The sequence below is a fragment of the Marmota flaviventris genome, chromosome 4, assembly GCF_047511675.1.
Source record: "Marmota flaviventris isolate mMarFla1 chromosome 4, mMarFla1.hap1, whole genome shotgun sequence".
In the NCBI taxonomy this organism is placed as follows: Eukaryota; Metazoa; Chordata; class Mammalia; order Rodentia; family Sciuridae; genus Marmota; species Marmota flaviventris.
The window spans coordinates 34,302,442-34,324,720 of NC_092501.1; the positions used below are offsets into that span (position 1 = coordinate 34,302,442).

General features: G+C 34.2%; 1 protein-coding gene across 1 annotated transcript in view; it reads right to left on the reverse strand.

Annotated features, from left to right (window-relative positions):
- Positions 1 to 3,739: 3,739 nt before the first annotated feature.
- The window catches only part of Kif11 (kinesin family member 11), a 49,779-nt gene continuing 31,239 nt past the window's right edge, over positions 3,740 to 22,279 (reverse strand). The window contains exons 15-22 of the mRNA XM_027940020.2: positions 21,459 to 21,584; positions 21,075 to 21,233; positions 17,744 to 17,850; positions 13,879 to 14,158; positions 11,104 to 11,326; positions 9,756 to 9,904; positions 9,310 to 9,426; positions 3,740 to 5,280 (exon numbers count right to left, since the gene is read on the reverse strand). Of these exons, the coding sequence (XP_027795821.2) occupies positions 5,149 to 5,280; positions 9,310 to 9,426; positions 9,756 to 9,904; positions 11,104 to 11,326; positions 13,879 to 14,158; positions 17,744 to 17,850; positions 21,075 to 21,233; positions 21,459 to 21,584 (1,293 nt within the window). The 3' untranslated portion in view covers positions 3,740 to 5,148. The remainder of the gene's footprint in view (positions 5,281 to 9,309; positions 9,427 to 9,755; positions 9,905 to 11,103; positions 11,327 to 13,878; positions 14,159 to 17,743; positions 17,851 to 21,074; positions 21,234 to 21,458; positions 21,585 to 22,279) is intronic.

Below are 22,279 nucleotides of genomic sequence, written 5' to 3' on the forward strand. Positions count from 1 at the left end.
TTGATATTTTCAATGAGTTTTTTTAGGTGAGTTCATATTATATAAAGACAACCATTTTAAAATATGTAATTCAGTGGCATTTAATATATTTTAATAAGGTACTGGGTAGCTCAGTTGGTAGAGCATAAGACTATTAATATATTCAAGTGTTTTTCATCTACCACCTCTACCTATTTCTAACACACTTTCAATACCCTAAAGAAAATCACATATCTCTTAGGTAATCACTCCCAGATTCCCCCCTCACTCCAGTCTTGTTTCTATGTTTACCTATTCTGTTTCTATGTATTTACCTATTCTGAATATTTCATAAAAATGGAATCATGCAATATGCAAGCTTTGTCTGACTTAATTCACTGAGCACAATGTTTTTGAGTTTTTTCCACATAATGCACCAGTACTTAATTTTTATGGCTAAGTAGTCCATCACATGTATATGCCACATTTTGTCTAGCTATTCATAAATTGATGGATATTTGGCTGTTTTAAGTGGTGCTGCTATATTTATCTACTGATTTTTGTATGGGTGCATGTTTTATTTTCTTGTGGCAGATACCTATGAGTGAAATTGCTGAGCAATCCTAATGTTTTTAGAACTCACCTTCTTTCACAGTGTTAGACCATTTTACATTCCCACTAGCAACATACAAGAGTTCCCCTATCCCAAAGCCTCATCAATACTTGATCTTTTTCTGTATTTTTTAGTGAGGTCATTCTCATGAACGAAAAGTGATCTCTCTTGTGTGGGTTTCTTTTTTTTTTTGGTACCGGGGATTGAATTCAGGGGCATTTGACCACTGATCCACATCCCCAGCCCCATTTTGTATTTTATTTGGAGACAGGGTCTCACAGAGTTGCTAGCACCTCGATTTTGCTGAAGCAGGCTTTGAACTCGCAATCCTCCTGCCTTAGCTTCCCAAGCCACTGGAATTACAGGCATGTACCACCATGCCCAGCTCTCTTGTGGCTTTGAGTTGCATTTTTCTTATGATTACTTTGGTAGCATGGATTTCTTCTGAATTTATCCTGTTTGGAATTTGATAAACTTCTTGGGTATGTAGATTCAAAAATTTTTTTAACAAATTTGAAGTGTTTGGGACCATTATTTCTTCAAATATTCTTTCTGTCCCTTTGTCTCTTTTCTCCTTGAACTCCAATTTTGCAAATGTTGATATGTTTGTTGGCACACCACAGGTCTCCTGTTGGATAATTTCTAATAACCTAGTCTGAGCTCCACTGATTCTTTCTACTGCTTCTACAGTTTGCTCACATCTGCTATTAGAATCCTTTAGTGATTTTTTTCACTCATTATTATACTTTCCAGATCTTAATTTGTCCATCTCCTTTTTATAATTTCTTTATTGATAGTCTGTATTTGTGGAGACATTGCTTTCCTGGATTCTTTTAGCTCTTTGAATATATTTGAAATAGTTGCTTAAAATTTTTTGTCTAGCACTGATAGGAGTAAGAAATTATGATGTCCTATTGCACAGTAGGGTTGACAATAGATAACAACATTATACTGTACATTTCAATAAATCTAGAAGAAAGGATTTGGAATATTTTCACCATAAGGAAATGATAATTGGCTGGGTGTAGTGGTACACACTTGTAATACAAGTGAGTTGGGAGGCTGAGGCAAGAGTATTCCAAGTTTGAGGCCAGCCTCAGCAACTCAGCAAGACCCTAAGCAACTTAAGTGAGGCCTTGTCTCAAAAAATAAAAAAGGCTAGTGATAAAGTGCCCCATAGTTCAATCTCCAGTACAAGTTAAAAAAAAAAAAGAAAGAAAAAGTAGATATGTTGAATTGATAGTAAACATTATACAAGGTGTACATGTATTGAAATATCACATGGTACTCCATAAATGTATGTACTTTTTAGATTTTATGTATGTTTAAAAATTTAAAGAAAAATCACTTTCAGAATTAAAAAAAAAAAAAGTCCAATGTGTACTTTCTCAGCGTTTATTCTTTGTTCCGTGAATGGGTCATGCATCATTTTGTTGAAAGGTGAGCATTTTGAATCTTTAATGTGGTAACTCAAAATCATCCTTTATTTCTCAGAGGCTTTATTGTTTGCTGTGGGTTATAGTAGCCTAGTGACTTTTTTAAGCTGTTTTTTTTTTTTTTTTTTTTTTAACTTATGTGGTTTCTAAGGTCTCTTCTTTTTGCTTATGTTCAGCTCATGTGTTGACAGATTTCCTTGAAGACCCAGTCATCCAAAATATAAATAAAACAAAAACCCTCCTAGATTTGTAGATTGGCTGTATTGGGCTGCACCTTCAGCACTTAGCCAGGCCATTTAAAATCTGGCACGGCCTTTACTTCTTGCTTACACAGCCTAGAGAGCCGACAGGTGGAAGCTAAGGCTCAGATCTTTTCTCACTTTGCAACTTGCCATGGGCATGTAGCTTCCTAGATCCCCCAGCACATTTGTGGGTACTTTGGATGATCTAATTTCCCTAAAAAATTCTCTCCACTGCATTTCCTCTCAGGCTTTCAGCACTTCTTCCCTTGCCTCAACTGTAACTGTTGGCCCCAGAGAGCAGTGAGTTGTTCATTTGCCTTATTTTTTTTTGTTTTGTTTTGGTACTGGGGACTGAACTCAGGGGCACTCAACCACTGAGCCACATACCCAGTCCTATTTTGTATTTTCTTTAAAGACAGGATCTCACTGAGTTGCTTAGTGCCTTGCTTTTGCTGAGGCTGGCTTTGAACTCGCAATCCTCTGCCTCAGCCTCCCAAACTGCTGGGTTTACAGGTGTGCACCACCATGCCATGTTGCCTTGTTTTTGAGAAATGCTTGCCTCTTTTCTATCTTGAGTTTTGAGTTAGTGAAACAAAAGCAATTCCTTCAGTTGTCTCAAATTAGAACAATCTTTTGAGAACAAAGCCTCTTTGCTCCCTAGAAACCAGGGACCACCAGAAACCCATGAGGAGAACATGGGCTGCCTTTTTTAGGACTACCGAAGAGACTTCAAAATGGGGAGGGGATGGTGAAGACCACATAAAACACCACAACACTTTCCTACTGTTTTGGGATTACCTTCTTCTTGACTCAGCATATAAACTGTTTTCCAAGTTAAGACATTGTTTCTCAATGTTTTTGCTTCATTTTTTTTTTCATTGTTTCTGTGAAAGAACATGTCCTTGTAGTAATAACTACTACAAGTAATACTTACCCTACCCTGCTTTTAACAGTCCTGGGAATTGAACCCAGGAGTGCTCTACCATCAAGCTTCATCCCAGCTTTTTTTTTTTTTTTTTTTGAGACAGGGTCTCACTAAATTGCCTAGGCTGGCTTCTAACTTATGATCCTCTTGTTTCAGCCTCCTGAATTGCTGGGATTACAATACTATGCCATTTTAGTGGATGCAACTCTTGGTTACTTTTTGGGTGCCTAACACTGTATATGAAAATTTATTTGTATAGCTAATGTATGTCTCTAGAAGTTAAAATTTTATGGATTGTTTTTCCTTCTGTCAGGCAGTTAAATTAGGTGCATTAACAGTCTCAAGTTTAAAATAGAATAGAATGAGATGATTTAAAGCTAAACTGCAGTCTATTTCTCATTAATCTTATACCTAAGGAATAGCCCCTTGGAATGCAACTGGAAGCTTGGCATGTTTACCAGGGATATTATTCCTTGGTGGTACCTATGTAGAAGTTCATTTTAGTAGTACTAAGGCAGTTTATTAAACTCAATAATTGCCAGATAAGAATTATAAGGCAAGCAAGTTAATGAGGAAACCAAATTTATTAATTATGGATGTTCCAACGGCATTTTATTAGATACTGTGATAGTTTACGTTGACACCTGTTTGCAGAAAAATTATATCCCCTATTTCTATTAAAATAATTAATACTTCTGCAAGGTAAATTTAATTCCTTGAAGTAGAAAATTTTCTAATTCTCCAATATGGCAGTTTTATATCACTAATCAAAAATCATCTTTCTAAAATGTATATACTAAACTTGATGTAGACACAAAATTCTATATGCTCTGGTTCTTCATGTTGAAATATCTCAACTTCCAGAAATATGATCACCAGATCAAAAATGCCAGGGTTCTTTTCAAGGTTAAGATTTCAACAGAGAAGAAAAAAAAAAAAAAAAATATATATATATATATATATACACAAATTTATTATATACAAAGATAAGCAAAAGAATATAAACTTTAGTCACAATTGACAGTTTTGAAAATTCTTTAAATTATGGTGACCTTCTCCAAAAGACATGGCCACAAAGCCATGAATCAGAATTCTAGACAGTTTGCCCATAATAGCAATTTATATTGTAGAAAAGTTGGGTTTTGTGGGGGCTAATAAAGGAATGAAATGCTTTCATATCTAGGGAAAATCAATTAAAATATCCCTGAAGAGGGGCTGGGGCTATGGCTCAGTGATAGAGCACTCGCCTGACACACATGAGGCACTGGGTTCAATCCTCAGCACCACATAAAAATAAAATAATAAAATAAAGATATTATGTCCACCTAAAACTAAATATATATATACATACATTTTTTAAATTATCCCTGAAGGAAGGGATACTCTCAGGGGTATGTTTATCAGTAACAGTAATTTTAGACATAATCACTGAAAAATAGTTTAAGATTTCTGGGTAAAATTCTGGTTTTCTCATAATAAAAAAGGAAACTTTGTAGTTCAACATATGGTTTGGTGACAAATTAAAAGGGAGAAAGTAAGCTGAGGAGAAGGCAACAGAGTTTATGGAAGAGGCAAGAAAATATAGATAAGTCTCATCAAGAAAATAAATGAGTTGGTCTTTTCCAAGGCCAAGTGTTGGAAATATTTATCTATGTAAGTTCAAGCCTAAAACAACACAATTCACATACGTTTTATATTTAATAATATACAAGAAAAATACTTTTCATTTGTTGTAGAAAGGCTACTTTATATGAAAAGCAAGAAACATACTTACTCAATAAAAATCCCAAATGAAATCCAACTTAATATATAGAAATTATAGGGATGACCAAACAATTGATTAAAATTCAACTACATTTACTGTACTGTCTTGACATATTCTACTCCTTTTTAATCTGTACACAAGGCTCAAGTACTAGGGTTTCAGGTTTTATTTTTGATTTTTCTTAAAAATAATATCAACTCTCAAATTAACTAAATATCTATCTGGGCTCGTAATGGTAATCTGCTCTTTGTAACAGAGTTCTCTGTAGATTCTTCCACTTTAGACCTCTCCACTGGGTTAAAGCCTTTGTTTTCTTTGTCTTTTCCATGTGATTTTTTATGCTGTGGATTTAAGAGGAGAAATTAAGTCAATATAATATAATGGGTTTTTTTGTTTTTGTTTTTTGGTACTAGGAATTGAACTCAGGGGCACTCAACCACTGAGCCTCATCCCCAGCCCTATTTTGTATTTTATTTAGAGACAGGATCTCACTGAGTTGCTAAGCGCTTTGCCATTGCTGAGGCTGGCTTTGAACTCCCGATCCTCCTGTCTCAGCCTCCCGAGCTGCTGGGATTACAGATGTGTGCCACCACACCCGGCAATATAATGTTTTATACACATTAATTATATTTTAATTTCAAAGTTTTCTGGGTTGTAGGCATGACAGCTTAGGTATGGAAAAATTCAGAAAAAGTTCAACACAAATTTGAGCAAACTGTATTTCTGGCAAGTACAGGTGAGTGTCTTCTTTATATTCACCAATGGAAGGAATCAGATAAAAGAAATATTAGTTTTCTGCATTATTTTCTAAGACAAAATTGCAAATTATACTATACAATAGTGGTTCTCAACAGGGAGTGATTTTTCTACCCAATGGACATGTGGCAATGTCTGAAGACAGTTTGGGGCAGTTAACTAGGAAGTGGGTGCTACTGAATTGAGTAAAAGCCACAAATGCTACTAAACATCATACAATTATAACAAAATTTATCCAGTTTAAATATAAATATTGCTGCTGAGATATCCTGCTTAGGGAAACAAAGATTATTATTATTTATAAAAATCAATTCTATTTTTGACAGAGAAGCTAGTACATAGGCTATTTAAGAAACTGGTGTATCCAGAAACAAACCCATATACATAGCAGTTATCTCATACTAGACAAAGCCACCATAAACATATATTAGAGAAAAGGTATCCTCTTCCAACAAATGAATGGATCTGGGAAAACTGGAAATCCATATGTAGCAAAATGAAATTAAACCTCTATCTCTCACCTTGCACAAAACTCAACTCAATGTAGATCGAGGACCTACGCATTTGACCAGAGAGACCCTGTGCCTCCTAGAAGAAAAAGTAGGCCCAAATATCTAGCATGTCAGCTTAGGAACTAAATTCTTCAACAAGACTCCTAGAGCATAAGAAGTAAAATCAAGAATCAATAAGATAGTATCAAACTAAAGAGCTTCTTCCCAGCAAAGGAAACAATCAAGAATGTGAAAAGAGAGCTCACAGAATGGAAGAAAATCTTTGCCACTTCAGATAGAGCATTATTCTCCAGGATACAGAGAGAACTCAAAAAACTTTACACCAAAAAAGCAAACAACCCAATCAGTAAATGGACAAAGGAACTGAACAGGCACTTCACCAAAGAAGAAGTATGAATGGTGAACAAATATATGAAAAACTATTCAACATCTCTGGCAATTAGAGAAATGCAAATTAAAAGCACATTGAGATTCCAGTTCACTCTAGACAGAATGGCAATTATCAAGAATACAATAAATGTTGGCGAGGATATAGGGAAAAGTTACACTCATACATTGCTGGTGGGGCTGCAAACTGGTGCAACAACTCTGGAAAAAAGTATGGAGATTCCTCAGATAACTTGGAGGAATCAACATTTGACCCATCTATCCCACTCCTCGGTTTATATCCAAAGGACTTCAAATCAACATGGTACAGTGACACAGCCACATCAATGTTTATAGCAGCTCAATTCACAATGTTTAATCTATTGAACCCACCAAGGTGCCCTTCAACAAATGAATGGAAAAAGAAAATATGGTGTACACACAATGGAATATTACTCAGCCATAAAAAGAATGAAATTATGGCATTTGCCAGTAAATGGATGAAACTGGGGACTATCATGCTAAGTGAAATAAGCCAATCCCCCCAAAATAAAGGCCAAATGTTCTCTGATATGTGGATGCTAACACACAATGGGGCAGGGTTAGAGGGTGGAGAATAGAAGTTCAGTGGATTAGACAAAGAGGAGTGAGGAAGGGAGGAAGGATGGGAATAGGAAAGACAGTAGAATGAACTGGACATAACTTTCCTACATTCATATATGAATACATAACTAGTGTAACTCCACATCATGTACAACCACAAGAATATAATCCTAATTAGAATAAGTTATATTCTATGTATGTATATGTGTAATACATCAAAATATACTATACTGTCATGTATATCTAAAAAGAACAAATAAAAAAAATTTAAAAACTAAAAGGTTGAAAAAACAAAAAAGAGAAACTTTGGTGTATCTTGTTTTAAAAAATTTATTTCACATTTCTTATTTGAGAGTTTTATTTCATTGGAATCCTCCTACTTGCCCATAAGGAATTGGTGATAATTGGGTGTATAATTATACCTATAATCCATATAAGTAAACCTATAATCCCAGCAACTTTGGAGGCTAAGGCAGGAGGATCACAAGCTTGAGGACAACCTTAGCAATTTAGTGAGATCCTGTCTCAAAATAAAAAGTAACAAGTACTGGGGATGTAGCTCAGTCATTAAGCACCATGGTTAAGCACCAATCCCCAGTACTACTACTAAAAAAAAAAAAAAAGATAGTGGTAACATTGATTGTGTACTCAGTCGTCAATGTTAAGACAAATCCTAAACTAACTTTCAAGTTTTAGACCCAGCACAGGGCTGGGGATGAGCTCAGTGGTAAAACACTTGCATAGGGCTGGGATTGTGGCTCAGCGGTAGAGTGCTCAACTAGCATGGGCGGGACCCAGGTTCGATCCTCAGCACCACATAAAAATAAAGGCATTGTGTTGTGTCCATCTACACCTACAAATAAATATTAAAAAACAAAACAAAACACTTGCATATATATCAGGCTGTGGGCTCAATCCCCAGCACAGCAAAAATAAAGCTCTCACCAAAAAAAAAAAAAATTTTAGACCTAGAGAAATTCTCCATATCACTGTCTTTTAAATCCAGCAAACACCCCACATCAGACTGCTATTAGAGAAAAAATCACCTCTAGATTTCACCTAAACATCTAAAACCAGACCCCAAAGCCTTCCAATACTGTAGGGACTTCCTTGCTGTAGCTAAGTCACTAAGTCTAACCTCTAAAATGCCACAAACAATAATAATTAAAGGATTTCTGACCGGGGATTAAGTGGTCACTAAGGTTCTATCTTTCCCCCTTTTCCTAACTTCATAAGAAAAAGAAAGGGATCAAAAACTGAAATATACTTACAGTTCTTAAAAAGCAAAAAAGTAAAGCAAAAAGTAGGAAGAATTTGGGGATGAAATTGCCCTGAGGTAGACAGAGAGGAATTTAAGGGCATCTGTGCTAGAATTTTTAACAGTTTAAATCAGGGATAGAGAAAGAATGTTTGGACCTTGAGGAAAAAAGACCTGCAAATCTATTAAAAACAGGTACCCGCAAATACCTATCAGAAGCAACTCTCTAACTGTAAACTGTAGATGTCAATGTCTTACATAAGGAAATTCTTATTTTGCCTATGCTCATATCTTCAAAATAGAAAGATGACAATTTATAGTGCCATGTTCCCAACAGTGGGGAGGATAAGGAGAGGTCATAGGATTTAACTGCATAAGATCAGGGCAGTTAAGGAGCTCAGGAAACTTTGAGGAATAGTTAATAAGAGAAGAGCTTCAGGCAGGATAAATCACTAATATAAGAGGACTTCACTCTAAAAATCGCTTAAGCCTTCAAAATTTAATGGTCAAATACAAGATCTAGGCCTTCCACGTCAAGATCTACAAGGTTTGGAAGAAGGAAGAGAGAAATGACTCCTCTTAGTATCCATTCTGAGTATATAAGAAGGAGAAAGGGGATAAATGTAATAGCTAAAAATTACCAGCTAAGTATGTAGATTAAGTAAAAATTTGCCTTTATTTATCTAATAGAAAACCCTTTATCAATATCAGACTATATAAATAAGTTAAATCAGAAAAGTCAATAAGCCATCCCAAAGCAATGACTGAAAATTTGTTTGTTATGGTACACCAAGAGTAATGCCTTTACACTGAATAGTAAGTGACTGACTTGTGGGAGTTGTGGAAGGATTATCTGAAATTATATAATCAGATACCTGGAAAAACGGAACCCCACCACTTGAAGAACAATCCACACTGGTATCTACAGATGACTCTTGATTTAGAGGTTCTTCAATGTATTGCACCAGAACTGCCTTTTCTTCATCCATGTCCTAAAATAATAAGTCAGATGAGTGATTAAGTCCAACGCTTAAAATCATCATAAAAAAGGGTTAGATAGGGGCTGGGGTTGTGGCGTAGTGGCAGAGCACTTGCTTAGCATGTGTGAGGCACTGAGTTAAATCCTCAGCACCACATATAAATAAATTAAAAAATAAAGGTACATCAACAACTAAAAAATATTTTAAAAGTGGGGGGGAGGGGGGTGTAGATAAATGAGATGCAGGGCAGGTTTGAAGGGTAAATAATAACATTTTTCACATGAAATCAATCACGTCAAGATTAAGGGAGAATTCTAAAATTATGATACTTTAAATTTTACCTGATTATTTTCTTCTGTATTGTTTTCTGAACTCATCATCATTAACAGCTCAGGCTGATTCTTTTTCAGCTGATCAAGGAGCTGTTCACGTGGTTTGGTTCTTACTAATGTTGATGGGTATGAATAATTCTTTCTCTGTGGTGTTGTGCCTGTAGTGAACATTAGACAAGTGCGGAAAGTAGAAGTTTGAGATATAAATAATAATTTTTATTTTTTAAAATAAATTTTAAAAAAGTTTGGTGGTACTCGGGATTGAATCCAGGGGTGCTATACAATTAGCTACATCTTCACATCTTTTTATTATTTGGCTCTTGCTTTTCATTCAACATCTTAACAAAATTCCTAATTTCACTGATAAGTGAACAATAACCTTATAGGTCTTTAGCAGAAAAAATAAATAAACTTTTTTTTTCTTTCAGAGATGGGGTCTCAGTATGTTGCCCTGAGTGGTCTCAAACTCATGGACTCAAGTGATCCTCCTTAACCTTCTGAGAAGCTGGGACTACAGGCATGTGCCACCATGTCCAGCAGCTAACCCAACATCCTTTAGCACAATCTTCTTTTATAGTTGCTTTTTAAAAAAAAAAAAAAAAAAAGCTTTGAGGTATAATTCACATACCATAAAGTTCACTTACTTTAAATGTACAATTCAATGATTTTTGGTGAATTTACAGGGTGTGCAACTATCACCACAATCCAAAGAATAATCCAATTATTTGTCCTGCATAAAATCTTTTTCATGAAGGACTCTGAATCATTATGATCTACTGATCTTTGCCATATCTGATCTCTCAAATGGTAATAATTCCTATATGCTAACAGTCCACAACAAAATGAGAGGGACACATAACAAAATGCACAATGTGGTAAACTTTGCATTAAACTGGATTTAGTCAACAAATTCCTCCAATACTCTTGATATTCAAATATTATTTTATAGGGGTTGGGCATTTAGCTTAGTGGCAAGAGTTCTTGCCTAGGACACACCCTGGGTTAGGTCCTTGGTCCTGAAAAAAAAATGTCATTTTACAGAGTGCTAGATAGATGGCTGGTCAGTTTTATGATTTATTTTTAAAATGCCCTTTCTTAGATTAGTCAGTTCCTTGAATGTGAAATTTTACTAAATTATGATGTCTAAATTTTGTATATACCAGTTATATCATGACACCTAATACTTGATATTAAAACTATTTTGAGGTTCTAATTTTTCCATTATTAAATTGATTACAGTGAGATGAAAAATTCATATCAGGCAATTGATCAGCATCAGTTTTAAATAACATCTAACACTGTATAGCATTAAATTCAATTTCAAAAAATTAACAATTCTATTTCCTTTTTAAATTACCTGTCGGGATATCCAGTTTCAGATCCTGTTGCAGAAAGCAATTAAGCTTAGATAAGCCAATTTTTATACTTTCATTAAGCTCTAGACTTTGTACTATCAACTGCTTTTCATCAGTAGTTATCTGACCAAGAAAAATATTATGTTGGTTCTCATTAGCTTCTTTATGTCCACTTAATTTTTCAGTGATCTCTGAACTTGAAGTCTCACAACATTGGTTTACAACCTGTAATTGATACAAATAAGCTTTCATTACTAAAATTAAAGTTATCAAATGCTTTATTCAACATGTCATATCTCTTTACCTTGAAACTGTCCATTATAAAATTTAAAAACTTATACAAAAGTAAAGAGAACAAGATAATTAACCTCTTGTATTCATCACCCAGTCTCAACATTTATCAACACATGGGCACAGATAAAATAAGACTGACCTCCCAGTCCTCATCATAAGGATTATTTTGAAGCAAATTCCACATCATTTCATCCATTTACTTCAGCATATGTCTAAGAATTAAGAGCATTTTAAGACAACTATCCTATCTAAAAATTTAATATTTATTCCTATAGATCAAATGTCTAGAGTATTCAAATTTCACCAAATGTTTTCCCCAATTGGTTTCTATGAACCAGAATTCATCACTAGATACTGAATATATCTTAATTAAGTGACTATATAATTTTTATCCAAACTAGGACACTTTTCAAAGCAATAAGCCCTATTCCTAATAATTACTCCAACATAACAGATATAAGGAAGGATTGTCTCAAGCAAACTAAGACTTAAGATTCTTTTGATCTACAAGTTATCCTTCCTCATCTTTTTTCCTTTAAAACTATTGTTGAAAAAATCAGGTTTTTACCCTTTTGGATATCTCAAATTCTGGATTTGGTCTATTGCATTGCCATCCCATATATTCCTATGTTCATCTGTATTTTCTATAAACTGGTTAAATTTACAGGCTTGATCTAATTCAGGCCTATTTCACAGGTGGAACTTCAGGCATACAATGCCCTGGTTATATCTGTTAAGATTAATCAGTGGGGCCAGATGAGGTGGCGCACACCTGTAATCCCAGAGGCTTGGAAAGCTGAGGCAGGAGGATCACGAGTTCAAAGCCAGCCTCAGCAAAAGTGAGGCACTAAGCAACTCAGTGAGACCCTGTCTCCAAGTAAAATACAAAACAGGGCTGGGGATGTGGCTCAGTGGTCTAGTGCCCCTGAGTTCAATTCCTGGAACCAGACTCTTAAAATATATATATATATATTAATCACTGGATTCAGAAGTAGTTACCCTATTAATTAGAAAGTTCCTCTTAATCTCTCCCCTAACTCTTGAACATCTGATAAAATGACTTAGCAATCATTAATGGCCACAGAGGTTATTTCATTGGGAGTTGCAAAGTGATGATATTCAAATTGTATCATTTTTCCTTCATTTTACTTGCTGAGATTCTATGAAATACTTTTCTTTATCAATTATCCTGTTAAACCAAGATATGGCTCTTTGAAAAAAAAAAATAGATGGATGTTGTTTCTCCTTATTTACCTGTTTTCAAAATAATGCATTGTTTCCCTATCATGATCCAAAAGAAACCCCTGAAATTTTAATGAATTAATTAGCTTTAATATAATTGATGTGTTTTTATCTATTGTAGTCATTATTCTTTTTTTTTTTTTTGGTGGTGGTAGTGCTGGGGCTTGAACCCAGGTGCTTGTGCATGCAAGGCAAGCACTCTACTGAGCTATATCCCCAGCCCTCATAATTGTTTTTTTTTTTTTTTTCAATAGTTTTTTAGTTGTCGATGGACCTTTATTTTATTTATTTATTTATATGTGATGCTGAGAATCCAACCCAGTGCCTCACACATGCTAGACAAGTGCTCCACTACTGAGCCACAACTCCAGCCCTAATTATTCTTATTGATGCTCCATTATACCATCTTAGAGCAGGGGAATGCTAACAGGTTGGCTATTAAGTTCTTTGGACACAACATCAGGATTCTTTCATAGCTTCCTTCTGGTATGACTTGTTGTCTAGGCTCATAACCCTGTATGTTTTTTGTCTGTTATTTCTCTATGAACCCTGTTTCTTCTCCTTATCCCAGGTTGTTTATATAACTTAAAATACTTAAATTCTTTGAGTCTACTTTCTGAGAACATAGTGAAATCCTTTTATTGAACAGAAAAGAAAAACAAATCATAAAGGGCTCAAGCAAGTGTTAAGTTCAAGCAAACCCACAAGCCTATCAAGTATCCTTTGAGCAACCAAACCAAATCCTAAATTCTTAAAACAACAATAGGCTTGAAAGTACCTGGAGAAAAGTAAATACAAATGGAAAGTATTAAATATTTAAAGACAGAGTGCCCTTCCCTAAAGAAATAAGTAAAAAAATCAAGGTTAGATATAAGACAGAAATTGGATATTACATTAGGCATGTAGAAGACACATACCAAAGCATAAAACAAGATCATGTATAAGCATACCAAGTATTTTACTTAAAAGTTTAAGTCGGGCTTGGGTTGTGGCTCAGCAGTAGAGCGCTCACCTAGCACGTTCGAGGCCCTGGGTTCAATCCTCAGCACCACACAAAAATAAATAAGTAAAATAAAGGTATTGTGTCCAACTACAATTGAAAAATAAATATTTTTTTAAAAAAGTTAAGTCATTATGTCTTAAAATATAATTTGTTTTGAAATCAGTTCTAAGCTAAGAATATTTAATTTTCTGATTATAACTATTCTCCCCAAAGTAGGTTCCAGGTACAAAATTATTACCTCCAACATGTTCTGGAGTTCCTCTTCCCTTTTATTTAAGCAAGATACCCACTGTTCAGAAAAACAAGCTGTGCTTGTGGTCAGAGACTTGCATCTCTGTTCAGTCTCTTGAAATATTTTTTCCAGGTTACTACTGAGTGTATCACAGTGTTTCACAGACTCTTCAACCAATTTTCTACCTTTTTGGTTAAAATGTCTGAGTTCTTGAGACAAGCCATCAGAATCAGTACCAAATTTTTTACTGTGAAAAGTTGTTTTGTTGATTATATCCTTAGATTTCCTAGAAAAAGAAAACATCATTGTTGAAATGGGAAACTAAGACTCAAAGGATATATACCTTCCCAAGATTATATACCTCTCAAGTGAGATTTGATGCAGGTAGTGTGGCTCCTGCTCTAAATGAATCTTCTAAATTCATTAAGAGCAGACTGACATCACCTCTACCATTAAATGACTTTTGAAAAAGTGGTCATTTCTCATAAAACCTTTCTCAGCCCTCTTCCAGATATGATGCTTCTGTTTGTAGTTCTCACAGTATTTATCTAGATAGTTACTAAAATGTCAAAAGCAGTTATGATTATTGTACATGAGTATCACCCAGATTTCCTAGGTAATTCTAGTGAGTATACATAGCATATATAAAATATAGGAAAATAATGACACAGGCACAGGAAGAAATGGGAATATACTATTATAAAGTCATTTTATTACACATGAAAGAAAAGATTATTTGATGATAGATTTAAGTTATTTTAAAACACTATATGAGATATGGTGGTTCATGCTTATAATCCTAGTGACTTAGGAAGCTGAAACAGGAGAACTGCTAGTTCAAGATCAGCCTTAGCAATTTAGTGAGACCCTCAGCAATTTAGAAAGATTCTATCTCAAAAATAAAAAAATAAAATAACAAGGACTGGGGATGTGGCTCAATGATAAAGTGTCCCTGGGTTCTATCCCCACTACCAAAACAAGAACAACCAAAAACCAAAACCCCAAAACAAACAAAAAAAACATATTTCAAATCCTGAAAAAGCCACTTTAAAAGGTAATAAAAAGTGTAAAGTCAATGTAAGAGAGAAAATGAAAACATAAAAATGTTCAATTTAAATTAGGAAAAAGAAAGGGGAAAAATGAAATAAAGAACAAATGATGCAAGAAATAGAAAACAGCAGATCTACAGATTTTAATATAATCATGTTAACTTTCATTTTAAATGCAAGTGGTCTAAATATATGATTAGAGCCACAAATTGGGGGCTCTGGCATGGTAGCACTTGCTTAGCATGTATGAGGCCTGGAGTTTGCTCCTCAGCACTATACAAAAGGAAAAAAAAGAAGTCCATATTGTTAAGTTTGACAAAAAAGAGCAGCTAGCTATATTTTGTCTATAAAAAACATATTTTAAATATAAATATTTAGGCCAAAAGTAAAGGGATGGAGAAAGATACATCATGCAAATAGCTACCAAAGGAAAGCTGAAGTACCTATATTAATTTCAGATAAAAAAGACCAGAACACGGAGGATTACCAGGGATAAAAAGGGATCGTTGCTGGGAATGGTAGCACATGTCTATAATCACAGCAATTGCGGCAAAAGGATCCTAAACTACCAGGTGCTGTGGCACACACCTATCATCCCAGTTGCTTGGGAGGCTGAGGCAGTAGGATTGCAATTTCAAAGCCAGACTCAGCAAAATCAAGGTGCTAAGCAACTCAATGAGACCCTGTCTCTAAATAAAATACAAAATAGGGCTGGGAATGTGGCTCAGTGGTCAGGTTCCCCTGAGTTCAATCCCTGGTACAAAAAAAAAAAAAAAAAATCCTAAATTCCAGGCCAGCCCCAGCAACTTATAAAGTCGATTATAAAATAAAAGTTACAAAATGGGTTATAAAAATGCAATAATAAATAAAATACCTTACTGATGAGTTCAACAGTAGTTTAGAAATTATAGAGGAAGACTCAGTGAACTTGAAGAGAGGTCAATAGAATTGATTGAATTTGAACAAGAAAGATGTATGTTTATCTATTTATCTGAATAAAAGATATAAAGCTTTCTCTTCAGGGGACATAATAAAAGAGCTAACATTGTGTCATCAAAAGTCACAGAAGGAAACTGGGTATGTAATCTCACAAGCCTGTAATCCCAGCGACTCAGGAGGCTGAGGCAGGAGGATAGAGAGTTCAAAGCCAGCCTCAGCAACAGCAAGGCACTAAGCAACTCAGTGAGACCCTATCTCTAAATAAAGTACAAAACAGAGCTAGAGATGTGGCTCAGAGGTCAAGTGCCCCTGAGTTCAATCTCCAGTACCAAAAAAAAAAAAAAAAAAAAAAAGTCACAGAAGGAGAGGACAGAGTGTATGGGACTGGAAAATATTCAAAGAAATAAAAGATGAAAATTTCCACATTTGGTGAAAGGCACAGCCAACAGATTACAAAAGCTAAACAAATCCAATAGGGCACACTGAAATAAATACATTAAATAGACATGTAATTATATTTCTAAAAATTAAAGATGAAGAAAAAATTCTTAGAAGCAGCTGCAGATAATCTGCCAATAGGGGAACAATTACTTTAATAATGAAAATCTGATCTTATGGAGGCCAGAAGGAAATGGAAGAACATACTTCAAATACTGAAAAAAAGAACTCAATCCTGAATATTACATACAATAAAAATATCTTTCAGGAATGAAGGTGAAATCAAGACATTCTCAGACAAAGGAAAATAGAATCTGTGGCTTGTAAACCTGCCCTGCTCTTAAAGGAAGCTTGAGATTTCCATAAGGAAAAATTAAAAGGGTAAAAATATGGGTAAGTAGAATATCCTTCTCATGAGTTTAAAATATATATAGGAAAAAAATTGAAACTTGACAAATCTTATAAACTTTTAAATACATATGTATACATACTTTAAAATAGATCATGGACTTAATGACTTACTGTAAAATATTGAGATGGGAGTGGTTATAGCTCAATGGTAGAGCACTTGCCTAGCGTGTGTCAAGGGCTCTAGGTTTGATCTCTAATACCAAACATACATACACCAACCTAAATTTAATTTCAAGTAAAACATGAAATTCTAAAACTGTTAAAAGAAAACACAGGGGATACAGCTCAGTAGCAGGGCACTTGCCTATCATGGAGGTCCTGGGTTCAATATGGTAAGTATACAGGACTGACAAGCAATGAGGCTAGAAAACCCTAGTGCAGATATAAGCAAACTTTTTCTTAAAAAGCCAGACGGCAAGTATTTTAGGTTTATGGTGCAATGATTCTGATGACAACTACACTGCTGCAGTGCACAGGCAGTCAAAGACAACATGTAAACAAAGAGGTAAATTATAAACAAATTGTTTATGATTATAGGAATCCAGCCCATCAGCCATTGTTTACCTAACCATGTTCCAGTTAGTAAGCATATTTTTTTTTTATCAGTGATGTAGATTAGAAATTGTGAAATTACTCAACATGTATTTTAAGACTGAAAAATAAGAAAATATATTGGGCTGGGGTTGTGGCTCAGTGGTAGAGTGTGTGTCTAACGTGTGAGGCTATGGGTTCAATCTTCAGCACCACATAAAAATAAATAAATAAAATAAACGTGTTATTTAAAAAAAAAATAAGAAAATATATTGTGAACAATAGCCAAATTTTTCACTGCCTGAAAAAGAAGCACAAATATGGATAGAAAGTTATTTATGTGTTTATACACTTAAGTTATACCCACATACATACTAACTTGTTAACAAATGAGAAATTTACTTGAAAATATATAAGAACTATATGCACTATTTGAAACTCTTTTTTTCTTAAATAATTCAGAAGACTTATAGAAAGTTGAAAAGAATTTAAAAATAGCTTACTGCTCTGTATTTTCTTGGACATTCTTGAGTGGTTTCTGGATGTTTTTACACTTTTCCTCCAAAGCACAGAATCTCTCTGCCCAAAGATTGATTAACTGGCAAAGCTCCTATAAGAAGATGGGAGAAAGGGAAAAGACTTGTAATTATGACAGTTGAACACTTTTTTCTGCATATGACTGATGGATGACATGAAGTCTTCTTCTGTAGGTGAGAATAATATAAATTCTTGAGAAGCTCTTTAACTTCACTTCTCTCCCATAGAGGAAAGAAGTGAAAGTGATACAAAAAGGATAGTATTTATAGATATTTTTTAAAAAGTAAATAATTATAATTGCAAACTTTGCTGTTTTAATTGTTAGTAACAAATTACTTTCATTATACTTCAAAACACATCCAGATATCACATTATGTTTGAGAACCATTGTGACAGGTACATAGTTACTTTCTAACTGATGATAACACTAGAAAGGGAAATTGATGATAACTTAATGGGTCAAGCAATCCAAAAATATTAATTACTGGAACTAAAAAAATTTATAGGATCTAGCTGAGTTTTATTAATAAAATATAATTAGATTCTTATATCTTTACTTATACATAATATCTTTAAAAACAAGTTCTTATAGGCACATAACATGCCACATTGCAAAATGAAGAAGCTACACTAAAGATTACAAGGAAGAGTTGGAAACATATCCAGGACTTATATTTACTGTTCATTCCACTTAATATCTCTTAATATATACCTAACATTCTGATTGTGAAAAAGTCTGTTAGTAATTCTACTAGTCAAAAAGTAGAGGGGGGGCTGGGGATGTGGCTCAAGTGGTAGCGCGCTCGCCTGGTGTGCGTGCGGCCCGGGTTCGATCCTCAGCACCACATACAAACAAAGATGTTGTGTCCGCCTAAAAAACTAAAATAAATAAATAAATAAATATTTAAAAAAAAAAAAAAAAAGTAGAGGGTAATACAGGTATTATCAGATTTATCTACAATATGTGTTCAAAGTTTACACAATTGTTTCATTAGTGTTCACTTTAAATTCTAGAAAACCCAAGGAATAGTTCACTTAGTAAATTTGCTTCTTTAAAGCCAGGGAAATCAAAGCATTCATGTAAGATATATTTTGGATCACGTTTCCTATTTGGCTACCAATTTTAAGCATTACAAAACAGCTAATTTATTAAAAAATGATCAGCCTTAGAATATGACATATATATAAAACAAATTTTGTTGCAAGTTTAAAAGCAGCTTAAAGACAGATCGATGGAATTTACCAAATCTCAACAACAAATATATATACATATATATAAAAGAAAGAGAAAGATCTATACAACTCTTCCCTCAGGAATTACATACAATAAAAGATCTGTATATGTATAGGTATCTACAAAGTTATAAATAGATTTAAGGCAGATACCCTACATAGAGGTATAAGAAATTACTGCAATTTCAAATTGCCAAGAAATGTATAGAAGAGGCACTCACAAATGAATGCCTTTTAGGCATGTGTAATATGTAAAATGAAATATTGTTTGAGCTCCCAAGGTCTCAGTGTCTTCATTAGAAAACTGGGCAAGTCATAGGATCTGTATCTGTATTGATGGGAGGAATAAACAGAATAAACAAGTGTTAACTATAATTTTTACTAATTTCTGATGTTAATCCTCCCTGAAAAGTTTCATGCTTATCTATTTCAAAAACTAATATTCTATTTTAAAGTTGTTGTATTTCATACCTAAAAACCTTGATGTGTTTCCCCCTCTCGTTTTAATTGACATAGATATGAATTCCTCCCCACCTCCAAAGAAAAAGAACTTTTTTTTGCTCACTAAATCATGTCAACAGTTTTCAGTTTTATTGACCACAGTGCTGTCATTTCATGATAGGCTAATTTAATAAAACTTAAGATTTTCATTATTACTCAAATCTTTTTTTTTTTTTTTAGAATTTTAATATTTATTTTTTAGTTTTCGGTGGACACAACACCTTTGTTTGAATGTGGTGCTGAGGATCGAACCCAGGCCACACGCATGCCAGGCGAGCGGGCTACCACTTGAGCTATATCCCCAGCCCCATTTCTCAAATCTTAATCATAATAGAAGTTTTTTTCCACATATCTGGTAATAGAGATTATGGTTTGAAGGTTTGGCTTTAGTTTAAAGCTGCACATATTGAAGAATAGTTTACCTGGAAGAAAAGTCATGAATTATATTTATAATCAATCATTAAAAATTAAAAATTGTATTAATTTACTAGAATTTAAATATCTGTCACCAATGAGACAGAAGTAATAAAGAGAGCAGGTGCAGTGGCGCACACCTGTAATCCCAGCAGTTGGGGAGGCTGAGATAAGAGGATTGCAAACTCAAAGCCAGCCTCAGCAACTCAGCGAGACCCTGTCTCAATATGAAAAATATAAAAGACTGGGGATGTGAGTCAGTGACTAACTGTCCCTGGGTTCAATCCCCAGTACAAAAAAGGAGAAAAAAAAAAAGACATAATGAAGAGAAAGTAGGGCTTAGTTTATGAAAGATACTACTACCCATGTCATTCTAGAAAAAAGAACTTGCAACATCATGTTCAGTTTAACTGTTATAATCATTTTTCTCTAAAGATTTTTTTTTCTTTTTTTGCTAATCTTTCATCTTGGTGTAAAGAAAGGCTATTGTGTCATAATGTGCTTCAGCATAGGGTTCTACATGTAGCAAATTCTCAAATGTTAACTGATTAAGAGAAGTATTTTCAAATATTTGACATTAATTATTGTTATAAGGAACAATGGCTATGGAACTTACAAGCATCCTGCCTCAGCCTCCCCAGTCACTAGGATTACAGATGTGCTCCACTGCACCTGACTTTGCTTTGATTTTGGATTCTCTGTTTTGGTTACTAAAATATACTACATTCCACTGGGACAGGTTTTCTAAATTGGTTTTAACAGCATTCAGATTGTGTAACAGATCATTAAACCATATCAAACCATCACAAAATTTTCGTTTTACATTCTCATATCAATTAAAGATGATACCTGTGAGGGCTGGGGCTGTGGCTCAGTAGTAGAGTGCTTGATCTAGCACGTGTGCACTGGGTTCAATCCTCAGCACCACATATAAATAAATAAAAAATAAAGGTACATCAACAACTAAAAGATGTTTTGAAACTATTTATTTTTTAGTTGTAGTTGGAAACAATACCTTTATTTATTTTTATGTGGTGCTGAGGATAGAACCCAAGGCCCCATACATGCTTGGTGAGCACTCTACTGCTGAGCCACAACTCCAGCCTCAACAACTAAAAAAATTTAAAAAAACAAAAAAGAAGAAGATACCTGTGAATGGGTTTGTTTTATGGTATTCAGGTCTTCACTTAAGTTTTCACAAAGTGTCTGTGATTCAACCAAGGAGGAAATTGTATTTTCTTGTAGTTCATGTAGATTGTTACACAATGTACTGAGAAAGCCATCCATTTCTTTTTTCTGATCTTCTATCTTTGAAGGAAAAAAAAAACACATTAGTTTCTTTCTTAAATAGCACATAAATTTTGACATATAAAAAACATAAACAGGGGCTGGGGTTGTGGCCCAGTGGTAGAGCGCTTGCCTAGCACTTGCAAGGCGCTGGGTTCTATCCTCAGCACCACATAAAAATAAATAAATAAAGTAAATAAAGGTATTTAAAAATTTTTTTTTAAAAAAGAACATAACATTTGTTACCTTATCAGCCACTGTCAATGAAGTCTTGAAACTATGCTTCAGTTGACTATTGATCTCCAATATATGCACCACAGCAGGTTTTAAAATTGTCTCCAGTGAACTTAGAAGGCCAGTTGAAAATTCATTCTGGTTTTAAAAATAAGCAAACAGGTCTTTATAAAGAGTATTTTACTTCCATAAACCTGGCTGGTTACATAATAATATCTTAAAATCTTCAGCAACTAAACATGAACATTAAAATTCTAAACTGACATTCTCTATTTTTTATAATCTACTAAGATATCTGATCTTATATCTAAAATTAATATTCAGCATAAGTCACTTAGTCCTACATCTAGTAATTAAGAAAATGGTCAGTTGGTGCATAATATATTCTTTTTATTTTATTTTATTTTTTTAGTTGTAGATGGATAGCAAACCTTTTATTTATTTTTATGCAGTGCTAATGGATAGAACCCAGTGCTTCACACATGCTACTAGGCAAGTACTCTACCACTGAGCCATAATTCCAGCCCACACAGTATATTCCTAACAGTCTAATGAAACAAGTCAAAATTCAGAAGAGAGGAAATGCGTCAATTGATAAGATTTCACCATTCCAAAGGAAATTAAAAAACAAAACAAAACCTCAAAACCCACAGGTATATTTTTTGAAAATAAATTTCAACTAAGTTTAGGTTACCAGTCAGAAAGATTGAATACAAATATTTACCAAGAGTAGGCTTTGGGCTAGAGGTGTTTGACTCTGAAGGTCTGATGACTAAGAGCCTAATCTATCAGAAGAACTTGTGAAGTTCTTGTTCTTATCAAGTTATATGGAA